The sequence below is a fragment of the Talpa occidentalis genome, unplaced genomic scaffold (assembly GCF_014898055.3).
Source record: "Talpa occidentalis isolate TD23 unplaced genomic scaffold, MPIMG_talOcc4v2.1 talOcc4.9, whole genome shotgun sequence".
In the NCBI taxonomy this organism is placed as follows: domain Eukaryota; kingdom Metazoa; phylum Chordata; class Mammalia; order Eulipotyphla; family Talpidae; genus Talpa; species Talpa occidentalis.
The window spans coordinates 94101931-94118967 of NW_023605305.1; the positions used below are offsets into that span (position 1 = coordinate 94101931).

At 40.5% G+C, this 17037-nt stretch overlaps 1 protein-coding gene across 3 annotated transcripts in view; it reads right to left on the reverse strand.

Annotated features, from left to right (window-relative positions):
- The window catches only part of TGFBR3 (transforming growth factor beta receptor 3), a 195006-nt gene that overhangs the window by 58971 nt on the left and 118998 nt on the right, over nucleotides 1-17037 (reverse strand). For all 3 annotated transcript variants that reach the window (XM_054691672.1, XM_054691673.1, XM_054691674.1), the window contains one exon: nucleotides 14930-15067. In XM_054691672.1, coding sequence (XP_054547647.1) covers nucleotides 14930-15067 — 138 coding nt within the window. The remainder of the gene's footprint in view (nucleotides 1-14929; nucleotides 15068-17037) is intronic.

Below are 17037 nucleotides of genomic sequence, written 5' to 3' on the forward strand. Positions count from 1 at the left end.
ACAATGCTTAATGAATAATTCCTGGGGTCCAATGAATTGGCAATGCTGAGCTACAGTTCTGTGTGGAGGATTCTGAGGTCAAATTCAGGAGTGGAGAGGTGGGAATTAGGGCACAGGCAGGAGCGAAGGGCAGGTTCCTCGAGGGCCACCCACAGGCCACCAATTGAGCACTTGAGAAGTTGCTAGTTAAATCGACCTGTGTTGTAAATATTATATATACAGCAGATTTTGAAGACGGAGTACAAGAAAATAGGAAAACAACTCATTTAACTTTCACTGATTACCTGTAAATACTATTTGGCATATACTGGGTTAAATGACAGCTGTCATTAAATTAATTTCACTTATTTCTTTCCTTTTTTAAACGTGCTTACAAAACACAAAAGTATACAGATTGCTCGCTTTACATACTGGATGGCACTGCTCCAGCAACTCCAAAAGAAGCCTGAGGAAGGAATATGTTGATAAACTGCCCATCCAGCCATCCAGTAGTTTCTTAGTCTGCTTAAAAACATAAGTCAACGTTAAAAGACCTCTTAAGCCCAGTGCTTCCCAAAGTGTAACCCTCAGACCAGTGTATCAACAGACAGAGTATGTTCAATGCAGATCCAGGGAAGGGTGGGAATGTGGGGAGCAGGAAATTGCATTATAGTCCTTCCCCCATCACCCCTTGATTCTGATGCATTTCTGAGTAACACCATTCTAGGCCACGCACATATATTATACAAACTCCAAATAACCTTCATACAGCTTAAACAGGGTTGCTTGGAGAACAAGTAAGAGTCTTTCCCCCTATGTTGGCTTAAAAAAAAAAAAAGCCAAGGAGAGGACAAAAGTCAAATCATGGATGGAGTTATCTCCTTGCACATCTAACAAGAAATGGGGTTTGTGAAATAAGAGAATCTGTAGTTCCCTAGTAATAAAGAAAAGCCTGCTGAGATCTCAGAGGAAAATGTGTTCCAGAAATCACACACATACCCCACAGTTCCACTGGAGCTTGCAGTGGAACTATCAGTTGGGTGCGTGCCTGTTATTCAGGTTACCGCAGCTCCTCGGGGCTGCTCTGACTCACACGCCCAACTTCACACATTTACATGACTTTGGCACTGGTGTAAGTTCAGCACTTGCATAATTAAGATCAGTTCTTCTCCTCCTCTGTCCTGCCCACCACCCAACTTCACTATTCCTTTCCTTTTTCCTAACTCTTGCAGAAGTTTCTTTTTAGAGCTGCCTGTTTAAAAACAAACAACAACAAAATCCCAGAAAGATTTCAGGAACACTTGCTGTGCCATTAATTGACTTGGTTGATTCTGGCAGGGGAAAGACATATGGTAAATGATAGACTTTTCTCTAGAATTTAGTTCTATGTGTAAGCCAAGACCTAGAACTCATCATAACTGTGTCCACAAAAAAAAAAAAAAAAAAAAAGCACATTAAGGAGATTATGCTGTTGTATTTTGTGCACGAAGTCCAGTAAAAACAAACTGTATACATAAAGAACTGGAACAGTGTTGAAATATTTACCTCCCAAATGAGGATTGGACCCTACATTCCGAAAGAGGGAAATCACACATTCTCCCTTCCCAGTTCCTCAGAGGACCTTGCTTTGCCTATTTCCTCCAAAGCCATGTGATATGAAATAGGATCTGAAACATGTTTTCTATTAACCATATATCATGACTCAATGTTTTTTTTTTATGTTTGTTTTAAAGAAATAATAACTTCCATGCTCATGAACCTACAGTCATAATTTGCAAAGCTAAATATTCATGAGCCATGTGATTATGGCATCTGCCAATTGTGCATTCAAGAAACACAAATCCATGCAACCATTTTCAAAATTCTTGGGTGTTTTTAATTTGTATCCACCACCAGATTACTTTCCTCCAATAAGATGACTTAAAACATATTCAACAATTTTTCTCAAAACATTCATGACGATGATCCTCTGCTTTTCATTTTTGCTAAAATATAAAGAAAGGATTGTAGCTGCCCTCGATTCTTAATGCCCTACATGTTTACACGTGTCCGGAAGGAAAGCTCTGAGATGGTGTCCTCTGACTATTAACATGCACAAACTTGAGTGTGAGCCAGTGCAAAAGCAGCACTCTAATCTCCTATGGAAACGTTACAAATAGGATAGTGTGTGCGAATATATATATAAAAAGAAGCAAAGCAGCTCACTTCATTTCAAAGACAGACTCTGTCCCCACAAGTTACCAAATTAATGAAGCATGAGCTGCTTTATAATGTCGAGTTTTCCAAAGCAGAGTCCAGGGCCACACAGGGATCCTCAATAACCTTACGAAATGATCTCCCTGGACTCCTAAATTTCCCTTTCTCATCCTCCAACATCAGCAAATGTTAGGAAGAGCTTGACCCCAACTTGAAAGTGCATTCACCATCAAATGGGCGTTTATCAGGGGAAAAAAAAAATGTTGGCATCGTTATTATGATTTGCCACGTTCCTCAATCTATTTTTGCCCTCCAAATGTGCTTCTGGGAAACCCTCATGAGGGAAGATTCTTTTATTTTTCTTTTAAGTTATATACAATCTGCCAACCCAGCTTCAAGGGTATGACCTAAATTTTACAAAGACTGGGCTCCAAACAGCTTCCTAGAATTTTCTTTACAGAGTTCCTTTTCTAAGTTCCACTTTACAGAGAAGGAAAATGAGGCTCAAAGAATCTGCCTGAGGCACAGAGCTGGTAGAAAGCAGAGTTAACAATGGAATCAAAGACACCTTTCTCACTTGAAAGTTCTTTCTACTCTACCACCATGGAGTAGTCACCACTGAGGCTGACAAGACGTCGCTGGGGAGAGAAGACGGGACTCACTCAGCCCTGTATTAATAAATACACTGGGGGAGAATAATCATAAACAATCTTGCTGGGCCTCCCCTGGTGGTGCAGCGGTTGAGCCCTAGGCTGCGGCCTCTGCAGCGCCGCTTCATTCCCCAGCCGCCGGCGAGGGTCCCACCAAAAAAAAAAAAAAAAAAGTCTTGCTGATGATTTATAAAGCACATATTTCAAAGATTCTGAAACCTCACATCTCACTGTTAAAGGGCTATAAGAGGTTACGTAAAGCCCCAGATTATTTCAGAAAAAGATGAGTGTAAATTCATCTTTAGGCTCCAAGAACCATGTAGTGCAAACCCAGGCCTTTCAGAGCATGAAAAGAAAAGTAGTGAGGTAAAATAGAGGGTATTCCATCTCTACCTTTTGCACAGAGATCCCTGTTGGGTGGTCGCCTTCTCTTTCTCCCCTGAGGAGACTGAGGGGCTATGACGGTGCAAATGGAGCAGAAAGGGAATGGAAGGAACAGATAGAAATAGTAATGGCTGTTAGAGGAACAAAATAATTGCTTGGCTGGAGGATGAGATATGTGTTAGAGTAAACAAAAAGAACTGTCCAAGGATCGTGAAATAATTGAATGGAGACTATATATACAGCATGGCAAGGATATCAGGCTTGCAAATTTAAGACACAAATACTCCTATGGTGGTCAGCTTTATATGGCAACTTGTCTGGGCTATCATCTCCAATTATTCCATCAAACACTATGCTCATTGTTGTGGAGATATTCTGTAGGTGAAACTAAAGTCCATAATCAGGCTCCTCTACATGAGGGAGATTATATGCCTGATAATCTGTGTGGGGCCTGATTCAATCAGTTGAAAGGCCTTAGCAGTGGAGGGAAGGCCGTAGCAGTGGAGGGAAAGCCTTAGCAGTGGAGGGAAGGCCTCAGGAGGAGAGGGAAGGCCTCAGGCGTAGAAGGAAGGCCTCCTTGAGGAAGATTCCCTCCTGTAGATGCTGCTTTGTCCAAAGGACTTGCTTTTCCGATTTGCTTTGCCTGTCCCCACATTGGGGTAAGCCAATTCCTTGCAATAAATCTTTTCAAATATCATCTCCTGCTGTTTCTCTTTCTTTGGATAACCCCTGACTGATACAGCTTCTGTGAATGGCTGACACAAAGTCCCAAGAGAAACTGGGCTGCATATTCTGGCCCAACAGCCACAGACTTAAGAGCAGATTAGGGGAAAAAAGGTTCTGATGTACTTTTCTTTGGGGGAACAGGATGGAGATAGGATCTTCTGTCAAAAACAACTGGATGGTGCCTTCTTTAACTTCCCTTAAAATTAACTCTCAACCAAGCAGGCTGTGTTCCTGTGTCTACCTCCTTTTCCAGGCTACAATTAATAGTCTCTGGAGAAGTAAAATGATGTCCTGCGCCAAAGCAAGAATGTTGAACTGAACCTATTTAACGCTGATAAATGACCCCCCAAAGTCTGAGGATATATACAGATGCTAAGCAAAGCATCCTGGTGGAATGATCCAGAGATGGGTCAACCAGGAGAACAATATGGTTGGAAGGGAGTCAAGAAACAGTTTTTAAATCCTTACCCAAGTGAAATACTGGCACAATCTAGATGCCAGTTTCAAAACAAGCCATTCACAGTACACTTTGCTGAAACAAGATCAGACTGGAGATTCCACACCGGCTCATCACTGGGTCAGGTGAAGATACCCTATTTAGACTCTAAAGGTTTGCAAGCCTGAAGGTCTGTCCTTGGGACATTCATTAGTGGCTCCAGTTGGAGACCAGGGCTCCAGATTACAGATTACCTTCCAGTTATGCCCTTGAGTGAGGCATGTGACTGTCCCCAGTGACGTCCCCTTTACCCTTCTAAAAAGTATGGGGCAACTGGATTATATCTGTCAGGAGGCCACCTGGCTACTTTCTTTGCTATATATACCTAGGACTGGATGATAATGACAGGGGTTCCAAGTAAATGGGGGAGGGGGGGTGCTAATCAGTGGAAAATGGGCTCAAATGGGCTCAAAACACCTTGGGAAGGATTATTGGCAGGACAATTTCTGAAGCTCTACATGGTATCAAGGTGTATATATACTACTGCTGTAAAGAGTTAGATCTGATCAGGACCATCTCCTGCATCTAGATCTCGTGGGAAATCATTTAACCTAGTTATCCTGCTTTGCAAAAGGAGACTCCTGGCCCAATGGCAGTGGGCAATTAAAATCTAATCTCCCTGGTTATACCTTTTTCCCATTCAAAGTATAAGTACACTCAATCCCAGGATCAAAATCTTGGACAAGTGATGAAAAAGGAAGAAAGTAAGGGAAATCTAACCCAAACTATTGATCCCCATCATTAAAAAATTATTACTGATATTACTGCTAACATATACTGAACACTTACTATGTGCAAAGCACTACTCTAAGCAATTTGCACCACTTACCAGTTGTATGACCATGCACAAGTTAACTTAACCTCTCTGTGTGACACCTTTCTCATTTTAAAATGAGAATAACAATAGTACCTCCTGCATAGTTTTCACAAAGATTAAAGAAGATAACACATGGGCCTCCCCGGTGGCTCAGCGGTTGTGCGCTTGGGTTGCGAAGCTGCCCGCGGCCTCTGCGGCGCCGGTTTGATCCCCGGCTGCTCCCCGGCCACTGGAGGAGGGTCCCACATGGCGCGCAGACCTCTCCTGCTGCCCGCTGCTCCCCTCAGCAGTGTACTTCGGTCCTTCTGCCTGCTCTGCTCCCCGCTCTGGCTCTGGTGAATTCTCTCACCCTCCCGTGCTTCTGACTGTACCCAGTGCATGTATAAACAAACAAACAAAACAAAATAAATAAATAAATAAAAACATGCCTCTATTAAAAAAAATTAAAAAAAAAGAAGATAACACATGCGTAGTCTTTACAAGAGTGCCTAGCACATGGCCCATCCTACATTTTTTAAATATATACATACATGTGCACATATCCTCACAACAGTACACTAGGGTTGTCTGATAGATACATAGTTTTCTTGCCCAATCTCCTAGAAAAGGATGTATGTTTTCAAGGGTACTGGCCCCATACAGTAGCTCTGAATATCACCCAGCAGCCTGCATCACTCAGAAACTGCAGAATCTCCATAACAGGTTCTCTGTGACAAAGATGAGGGACAAGCCATCAAATGAGCAGTGACGACTGTGGCCTTTTACAGAGATGGGAGATGGATGAGTCCCTGACTTCCTGGTACACCCTGATGTGAGTCACCACCCAAAAAGGGACAAAGCACAAGCAGACCAATGATGACACCCTGGCCCAGGGGCATTAAAGCCCAAGTTTGCAACAAAGACCCCAGACCATCTGGGACAGGGTGTTAGGATTAAGGGCCAAGCAGATTGGGGATACAAACTACTCTGGGCAAAGAAACAAGAAGGCTAACAGAATCCCTTCCTCCAGTGCAGAAAAGTTTCCAAAGGAGTTAGCTGATAGACCCTAAAGTTTCAGAACTGATTTGTCTCAAATAAATCCAAGACCCTGTGCTCAAGACAGAGTGGTCCATTTCAGAGATAGGAATGTGGGCCACCTGTGGGAATGCTTATCGAGCACCCCACCATCTGCAATCTACAAGAGGCCTGAGGACCAGCCATGAGCTTCAAGAGCCAGTCTCACCAGAATCTCCCTGAAGACAGATTTCCTCCTCCCATTACATGGAAAACTATTCTGCAACCTCCCTTAAGAAAAACACTCACTTTTTCTACCAAACTGCTCTCTGGGGGTTGCCCACCACATTAACCAAGGGCAGCAGAGACGTAACATTTGATGCAATTGCACAATGCCTGGGAAGGGCAGATTCATCAGATTACCAGTGGCCTTAGACAATAAAGCCATAAAGGATGTCATAGGACTCTACACAAAAAAAACACCAACACCAGCCTTCTCCCCTCAGAGAAGGCAAGTTAACCTCAATTTGTTGAATGAAAGCTAAGTTCTTACAGAGCTGGGACACATGCCTGCTCTAGAACATGACACAGCAGGTCCAGGGGAGCCAGGAAAAGCTTACGCGTGCACCAGCCCTCCAGGACAGGATGTCTTGGTCAGAAGGATACACCCATGCAAACTTCATAAGGTCAAGGGGCCACTCACCGGCAACACTCACCAGCCTTAATCCAGTGAGATAGGATAAATCCTAGGAAACCTTTCAAAAACTCTTTCTGGACCAGGAGTACCAGCTAAAATTGGACTCCTTCCAATGCTTGAATCACCACAGTGACATTTAGGAAGAGCTCACTCACCACAAAAGGGTCAGAAACTCATTCCTAGGAAATATGGTAGTTGACTGACCCTAGCTCATGAGGGAATCAAGCCACTTATAATTAAGGTTCTTATGGACTAGCCACAAAACCAACAGATAAGCAGCGCCTGGAACCAGAAGGCATCGGACACAACCACTTGGATATCCCACAGGGCACAGTGAGTCATTCCACAAGAGACATTTCTAAAAAAAGAAAATAGAAGAACCAATGCTGAAACATTTCGTTATTTAATCTGCTATTAGAGAGAACTGATATGGGGAAAGACCTCACAGGAAAATCCAAAATGGTATAGCTAGACCCTCGTCAGACAGAGGTAACACTTTTGGCTGAGCAAACACCGTGCCTGTGTCTGCAATCCTGACCTGCCACCCTGCTCCTCAGTCAGTCTCATGGAAAAAGCTGCCTTCATTGCATTTGGAAGAAAAGCATTCTCATTTTCTCCAATTTTCAGGATCCAACAGTGGGACTTATTACACTGAGCTGCAATTCCCCATCTCTTAGCCATCTCTCCCACATAATGGGAAGCTCCTTGAGGGCAGGTAACCCACTCATTCCTCCCTGGATCCTCCACACACTTCCCATCCTCCTGTGGACACAGAAAACTGGGTATTGGATAAATGAACAAGTAGATACTTAAACCGTGATGCTAGGGTTGCTAATGTTGTGTTTCTGTAAGTGCGGGGAGAGCTGCCAAACAAGAGAGAAATTAGAAAAGAAAAAAATTATTTCCAGATTTTTAAGTGCAGCTGAGTAGAAAATACAGACTTTCAAAAAAAAAAAAAAAAAAACTCCCTCCTGCACAAGCAAACGTGAATGTCTGAGTTATTCACAGGGCAGTTCTGGACACTATACCATGTGTTACACATCACTTGGATTCATGAAAAGGGACGACTGGACATGCGCCGTGGGACAGGCCGCGTGCGTCCCTGCTTAGCAAGGCGCACATCTGGGGCCATTTAACAACTGATTGGAAATTTTGCCTCCTGATTTCCAGTTAAATACTGGGCACAAGAAAACAAATAGCACTTGTTTTTCACTGAGCCTTGTCACTTATCCAAACTGCAGTGCACACCAGAGAACTGCCTGTGGTTTGGTGGCAGAGGCCCAAAGTATTTGGACCTTTTTCCCCCTAAGTTTAAGTAAAAGGGATAAACCAGATTTTGGCAACCCTGGCTTCTGAGCCCCCCTCCCCCCTTCTGAGAAACACAAAACCGACTCTAAAATATTAAGCTTGTTCCTGGTATTAATTTACATTTTCATTAGGATTAAATTTTGATTTGTTTTTAATCCAAAGTCAATAGCATAGAGTTTGGTTTCTCTCATTTATTTCAACTGCCCTGCCCTGATATTTACTTGGATTTGCTGAAGAGGCAATGTTCAGATTGCCATTTTCTGTTTCCAATTAAATGGGGATATAATATCCAGCAGTTGGATTATCAAAGAATCAGAAAGTTTGAAAGTTAGGAGGAACTTTAGAGATTAGCTCGTACAACCTTCTCATTTTAGAGATGAGGAAACTAAGGTTTGAGTAGTCAGGTGAGTTTGACCAGCAATGTATAACTAGTTAGTAGCAATGTATAACTAGTTAGTAATGTAAGACTAGTTCTCAGGCTTCCTGACACCAAGGCCAGGGTGTTAACTAGAAACAAAAACCTGAGTTACCTCTGAGTTGAGGTGTCAGACTCAATACAGGACATGCTATTATATTTGAATTTCAGATAAACAATGAGGTTCATGTATTGTAGGGAATACTAAATGGATAATTTATTTACCTGAAAGTCAAATTTAACTGGGCGGCCCAGTCTTTACTTGCTAATAACTGGCAACCCTACCACAGAGACCAGTATCCCCTTCCATCCATACCTCCACTCCAACACACATACATTTATATATTTACATGTAGTTCTTCCCTGGTTTTAATGATAAATAGCTGGGAAAAATAAATCACAGCACAGTAATCCCAAGAGTGGATGAATTTGGGGGAACGTGCTGCTTATTTCTTAAACATTCCTATTCTCAGATGCCCTTTTATTCATTATGAGCACGTAAAACAACTAAATCTGATGCAAAAATGTGAGCCATGATACTGGACCAGACATTCTATGTTATTGGAAGCCAAGCATTAGGGTCTTATCTCAGAATCTCTGCCTGTTCCAGGGTTCCAAGTGTGTAGACCTTATATAAGAGAGTACTCAGGTTTGGAAAGCAAGATTATTTTTCAAATCACATAGGTGCATGAAAATAACAAGATATATCTTAAAATGTTATCAATTTTATTCCATCACTTTTAAAAAAAGTGTTGTGGCAATTTTTATTCTAATAGCTTTATGGTATAATTGATGTCACAACATTCACAACTTTGAACTGTACAAACTGTGATATATTCATTATTGTCTAATTTTAGAACATTTTTATCATCTTCAAAAGAAATTTCATACCATTAACTAGTCATTTGCCTTTCTCCATGCCCATCAATTCACATAAAGGAATGCTGTGGTATATGTATTGGAAACTCATATTTTTGATGACCAAATAATATTCCACTATATGGAAATATCACACCTTTAATCCATTTAACAGTTGGTGAACTACTGGGTTGTATCTACTTTTTTATGAATAACGGTACTATGAATATGTGTGGACAAGTTTTTCTGTTGATGTTCTATGTTTAGCCAAACTGTTTTCTATAGCATCAGTTTACACTTCTACCACAGGGAATGAGAATTCCAATTTTCCTACATCCTTCACAATACTTGTAATTATCTGCCTTTATCATAGCTATTTTAGTGGGTGTGAAGTGGCCTCTCACTGTGGTTTCCATTTGCATTTCCCTGATGACTAATGACATTAAGCATCTTTCCATTTGTTTACTAAACACGTTTTTTTTCCCTTTGGAAAAGTATGTTTTGTTTTTTTAATTTTCTTTTTCTTTTCTTTTTTTTTTTTTAAAGATTTATTTATTTATTCATACAAGCACTGGGTACAGTCAGAATCGCAGGAGGGTGAGAGAATTTACCAGAGCAAGAGCGGGATGCAGAACAGGCAGACTGACAAAATACACTGCTGAGGGGAGCAGCAGGCGGCAGGAGAGGTCTGTGCGCCATGTGGTACCCTCGCCCCGTGGCCAGGGATCAAACAGGTGCTGCAGAGGCTGTGGGCAGCTATGCAGGCCAGCGCTCAACCACTGCACCACCAGGGAGGCCCTCTGTTCAAATTGTAAAATGTTTTTTGAAAACAATTTAGTATTATGGCCCTCCCCCAATCTTTTTTGGGAAACTCGGGTTGAATGTTCAAGTATTGCTGAAAGTTCAGGTATTGAGCTACCCCACTTTTCTTCACTGTGGAAATAACTGCATAAATAAAAATAAGCTTTTATGTTCTTCATGAGATTTTTACTTGTAGTTTAAGTATGGCAGATGAGAGGGCAGGCTTATTTTTATTTCTTACTGTACTGGGGGATGGTAGTAACTTAGCTAATAATTGCTGGGCAAAATTAAGAGGCTACTGATATACCACAGGGGAGAGGGAGAAGGGTGTATGTGAGTCTTACTCAAAGACCCACTTCTTGATTCAGCCTGATATAGTTACTCTCCATCCCACTCCCATTTCCTAGTGAACCAGAGCAACGGAATTGAGGAAACACACTTGCAAAGAAAACAAATCCCTGCCTGACACACTCCCTCTTGTCTACACTGTAGAATCACAAGGATGGAATGATTTCACAGAAAAAAGACAGGTAACTATCAAATAGCATTAAAGTATAATGTTTTTTAGCATCCCCACGGGTAACTAAGATATTTTGAGTAACACAAGACCCCGCCAACTATTATGAAAGCTTTCTTGTTTTATTTCAGGCAGTTATAACAATGAAGACCGGTCAAATTAAATGAAAAGGTGACCTTGACAGATGAGTAGATGCTATTACCTGAACTTTTCTCATTGCCCTACAAACAAAAACTGTTAAAGTATTATAACCACCTAGAGAGTAAAGACCACTTGAAGACAGTCATGCACATTCTTCAGCAGCCTGGGGGTACGGGGCAGTACAGCAAGGATGCCAGCATCTGAATGTGAGAATAAAGAGATGCTTGATTGTGCATCTCCCAGCTCCACAAAACCTCGGAGATGACAGTGATAGAGAAGGCTAAGCCTCCATTTCCAAAGATTCCACAGGCCTTCTGAAGTGTTTGGCTGAAACACTGTACATAAACTTAGTTATCTCATCCCCAAACTTTAATTCTTAACCATTATAAATGGATAAATGGGCACACCACTAGTTTTCTCTCCAGCAGCAGATTCTTCTGCTACAAAAGCTATCAAGCATTTGAGTAGAACCTAAAATTCGTTTCAGGAGACAGAGAGCAAGAAGAGCCTGCCTGCCCTTCTTCAACTCAGCACATGCTCTGTGCCGAGGAAAGCTGCCCAGCTTGTGAAAATGTAACATTCATCTGGAGATCTGAGAACCTCGACGAGCAATGGCTGTTCTACCATTTCTTCTAGGCCATGAAGAAATGTCCAAGTGGGAAAACCATTTTCCCTAAAGAAAGCCTGTGGGGCAAAAAACAGGGTTCTGGAATCTCAGAATTAAATCCTTGACTTCCGGTGCTGCCTCTCCTGTGTTGGAATCAAGATTCATCACTTGTTCTGTAATCTCCTTTACACAGGATTAACTCCAAACAAGGTTGATGTTGATGCACATGCTAAAATGGTTTTCTTTCATTGTTAGTGTGTCTTAAACTAATGAGCAAGAAGCCATTCTCAGAGATCTGAAGCAAAATAAAAGCAAATAAATAATAGCTAGAAGCAAGACACTGTCCCTGAAAATCCATACTTTCCCTGAAAATCCAAAGGCTGAAGAAGGAATCCAGAAAGGAACCAACACAATTATGATATATGTTATCCACACCTCTCATGTGGATGAACAGCCCAGAGAAAAAGAATTCCTTTCAGTATGGGAGCAATCAAGACCGACATTTCATAACTAGAAGTTTAAATCCAACATCCTTCACTATGATGAACAGTAAATCACAATAACAATGGCAGATGTCTGTGCAGCTATCAGTGCCCAGACCCTGTGCTAAGTGTTTTGCGTGGAATCTCACTCAAGAAAACAATCCCATGTAGGATCCACTGCTATTCCCATATTACAGCTGGGGATAATCAGGCTTAAAGAAATTAAATAATTGGGCCCAGGTTACTGCTTGAATGCAAACCAGTACCAGCAAAGAATTTGCTTATAACCTCTCCATAAACCGCCCAATGAGTGAGCCACTAGCCTGAGTAGCTAATTTAAATGGCACCTACGACATTATTTTTACAGCTGTGTACTATAAGAGGTAAATGTGCATAGGACTTCTGAGCATGGTCATTACTGACTTACTATAACAAATACTTTTAATTTCAGAAGATAACAGTGATTGTGAGTAAGGAGGAAGCCAGTCTAGCATAAGGGATTTTGAGTCCCACTGAGGTGATGGTGCACAGGTGCACAGGTGCACTGGTGAAGGAAATTCTATAGGGACTACACCTGAGGGTTGTAGCAAATATTGTTTAAAAATGAACAATGATGTAAAAAAAAAAATAATAATAAATAAATAATAATTTAAAAAAAAAACCAAAAAAGAGGTTTGAGTTCCAGTTCTGTCAGTAGTTAGCCATGTGATTTGGATCACTACTTGACCTCTGTAAGTTTTAGTTCCTCCTTTGTAAACACACCTTTAAAATATGGTAATTACCCTTACTACCATAGGGTTATTGTGAGGATTAATGAGATAAAGCATCAAAGCAGGTAATGCAATACCTGGACTGCAATAAGAACTAAAGAATATGCTAGTAAGTGTGGTTTATTTTTTTTTTTATTAAATTTATTGATTTTCTTACACCATTTTTCTTTTTTGTACATCATTTACGTTCTTCCCTCAGGCCTATTCCCCAAGTTCTCCCACCACAGTAGCAATAACAACTAACTCTAACTTTTCATTTAAAAGCAATCAGTGTCAATTCCCAGAAAAGACTACAACTTCAGTTATTAGTTTCTCCCACTTTATCAATGTACTTGTGAGTTAAATTTTTTTTATTACGAAATTAATTCAAAGTTGCAAACATAGTACAGAGAGCTCTTGTACACCACTGAACTTGAATCCTCAGTTCTCAACATCTTGTACTGGTTGCTTTATATTTTATCTATACATATCTTTTACTGAACTGTTTCTTTATCCCTTACTACTTAAGTGTGTTATGCTTTCTGAAAAGGCCATTCTCATATATAGCAGTACAATTACTAAAGCTCAGAAATGTAACACAGACCTAACACCTTAATCCATAGGATCAATTCCAATAGCAAGAGCCCCATTCCCTGCATAGCAGAGCCCAGTTCAGGATCACAGGTGTCCTCCTGAGTCTCCTTTAATCCAAAACAAGGCTTCCTCTGTCTTTCATGATTAACATTCTTGAAAAGCATAGGCCACTTATTTTACAGAATTTACTCAGTTGGGTTTTGCCCAATGCTTCCTTGTGATTAAGTTAGGTAATGCATATTTTTGGCTGAAATATCACAAAAGTGATGCTGTCCTTTCTCAGGTTATCTTATTTAAAGTCACACATCTCTCATCCGCACTAGATCACTAACAATTTTGATCACTTGATTAAGATACAGTTGGGGATCTCCACTGCATCTAGTACTGTTTTTTCTTTTGCCACTAATAAGTAATTTGAGACTATATAAATACACTGTTCCTTAGATTTTATTCACCTCTGCTAGAATTAGCATCTACGAATAACTCTTGCCTACTCAACTTCTGTTATAATATCCATCATTCCTTCTACTTTTACTAGTTGTCATTCTACTATAGAGGAATTTTGCCTTCTTCCCTTGAATCAGTTATCTATCTATAAACTGTATTGATTATGGATTTTCTTCTTTTAGTAAGTACCTCTGAGTTTTTTTTAAAAAATCCTCAAATACAAGTGACAAGAAACTATAGTTCTAGATTAAGTCATCAATTAGGCAAAATATATTCATTATGCAAGAGGACAACTACTAACTGAGGCCTTTTCTTATTATGGATGCTTGTGGGCAAGAGAACTTTAAAATTCTAAGACTCTGCGGTTGAGGACATTAGCATTAGCTCCAGCAACGGACAATGTGAGTTATCACTGCAAAGTGCAGTGTTGTTCATCATCAGACATGATATCATAACCCAAATATTCAATCCAAACAACCCATCAATTTCTCCACAACTAGCAAATTTGAATGTTCTGGCAAACTCAAAAGGACATGATTTACAAATAGTAGGTAATATTTGGATCTCTGCAAAGAGCTGGGTTCCAGCTTTTTTATAAAACACAAATGTTTTCATTTTGGAGCTCCCTGTGTCACTTTCTCAACAAACAGATTCTCATATCAGGAATTAGGCCTGTGCTATATACAAACAGAATGGGCTTGTGCGTTATTTATTTTGTGGTCAGAGACCACACACCTAGTGGCTATTTACAATATTTACATTGCTCCTGATACTACAAGGCTGTCTCAGAGCTGAGACCAAAGCACTCCACACAAAATATGACTGCAGGCCTGTTCTAATGTGCAAACTAGACTTGATTCTCTAGCCACAGAAGATGGCATGTGAGTGGTGTTTGTTTTCTGTGAATGTTTATCTACTCCATTCAAATATCACTAAGAATATACTCCAGCTTTAACACTCTACGTACTTTTATTATTTCCATGAAATAGGCCTTTTAAAAAGTTTTGCAAAGTTTTAGGGGTCATTATATTCTTAAACAAAGAATTTGTTTGGGAGGGTTTCAAACACTCACCAAGAAAAGCCTGGAGACTCCAAATGCAAGCCTCTCTGTCTTCAGATGCCAAACCAGGGGCTGCGGGGAGTTGAGCAGGAACACAACAGGCTTATGATGAATGTGGACTGAGGAGATGGGATTCAGGTGCAGAGTGACCTAGGCAGCAACAAAGAGACAGAAATCTTAGCACTGGCTTTCCATTAAAATCACCAGAACACTTTTTCATAGTTCACAGCTAAGAGATACAAGCTACAAGCTAGCTCAGATCCTATTGAGAAGATATATTAGGCTGACCTTGATGATGATGCAAATGTTTGGCCTTTTTAAACTATAAAAATGGCTATATGGATCACTGGCTCAAGAAGATATGGTATATATACACAATGGAATACTATTCAGCAATCAAAAAAGAAACTCACGCCATTTGCAGCAACACAGATGGAGCTAGAAGGATTATGCTCAGTGAAATACATCAGAAAGAGTAAGAAAAATATAAGATGGTTTCACTTATAGGAGGAATATAGGGACCAGGGGAAAAAATAATAACAAAATAATTAACAGGCAACTATAAATCAGAGACATTCTGCAGGAGAGGGGGAGAGAGAGGTATCAAAACAGGAAAGGGACTATGGTAATGGTGTACAGGTGAATTGGTGGAATTTATGGGGACTACACCTGAGTGGAGAAAGCAAACATTGTGCAAAAATGATGTAAAATACATAAAAATAAATTACACATTTTTTTTTTTAAAAAAATGGCTTTATTTTGTCGTTCAACCCACACTGATCTCAACCAAAATGTGATTCAGCTCCCAATAATGCTGGAGCACAAATAAACAAAACGCTGCAAACAAACAGAACACATTCTTTTTCCAAAGTTGGCAAAGACAAAGTAAAAGTTACCTTCCCTTCACATCCAAAAAACTAAGCTGAAAATTGGAGTAAAAGAATCCCTTGGGAAGGTGGGGGGAGGAGCATCTCTCTGGAGCACCAGAGCAATGGCTTTCTTCTCTTCCAGGTAAGCGCCAACCTCTATAAAGTTAGGTGTGTCTGCCAAAGAAAAGTGCCGAAAGCTAAGGGAAAGGAGCTGCCAACAGGAGCTGCCAGGGCTTTCATCAACCCAACTATTAGCTTGAAGGGGTTTTCCAAAGAAATGAAGGACAGAGATCACACTGAAATAAAACTGATTGTATCTAGTACCAGTCCAGAAAGAAAGAAAAAAACAGGAAAGAAAATCATGAGCCTGGATAGGAAAACTGTGGCCAGTTTTGGCAGCAGATCAATTGTCATTAGCATCGTCACAAATCACCTGTGAGAAGAGCTGGACCGGTTAGCTCAACAGCATCCTGCTGGAGCACGTGAGCCAAGGCCGGTCAACATGAACTTAGAGAAGCAAAAGGGGAGATTAGGAAACACTGAACAGATGCTTTCATATAAGCTTGTCTCACTCTGACTTTCTGTGCAGATGGGATAGGCAACATGCAAGAATTACAGACTTAAACAAGCTGAACTCACCAAAAATTGGTAATGGGAAAAGACAAAACAGGACGTAAGCTGGAAAGATCCAACGGGACTAATAGTATATCTCAGCAATAACCCTTAAAAGGATTAAGTGGTCTGGATCCATGTTCTGATTCTATACAATCATGAGGGATAGGGCATTAAAAGCTGGACTACTTTACATCTTGGCAGAGGTGGCTGGCTGCTCAGTGTATCTGCCTTTTACGGTAGGGACTGCCTATGGTGATACAAATGTCACTCATCACAATATATGCTCAGGTCACTGACAATAAGGCACTAAACTTTCAATATCCATGTCTCAGCACATGGTAGGCCCTCAGTAAATGCAAACTAGATACCTAATTCTTTATTTTTCAGTGCCACAAATGTACTTAATCCCATGAATAATTTGCACTGTAGTATAAACACCATCTCATTCACTAATTAATGAGTATGTGTCTTAATTTCCAAAAGAGAAATAGACAAAGATATATCTGACACTCAATACTATGCGTTACCTAATGTTTAAGTGACTAACTTATCATAGCAAATTTATGTTACCCAAAAGGCAAAACGGGCTGAATACACCAATAGGTTCAAAGAGACTCAGCTAATTTATAGAAAAGT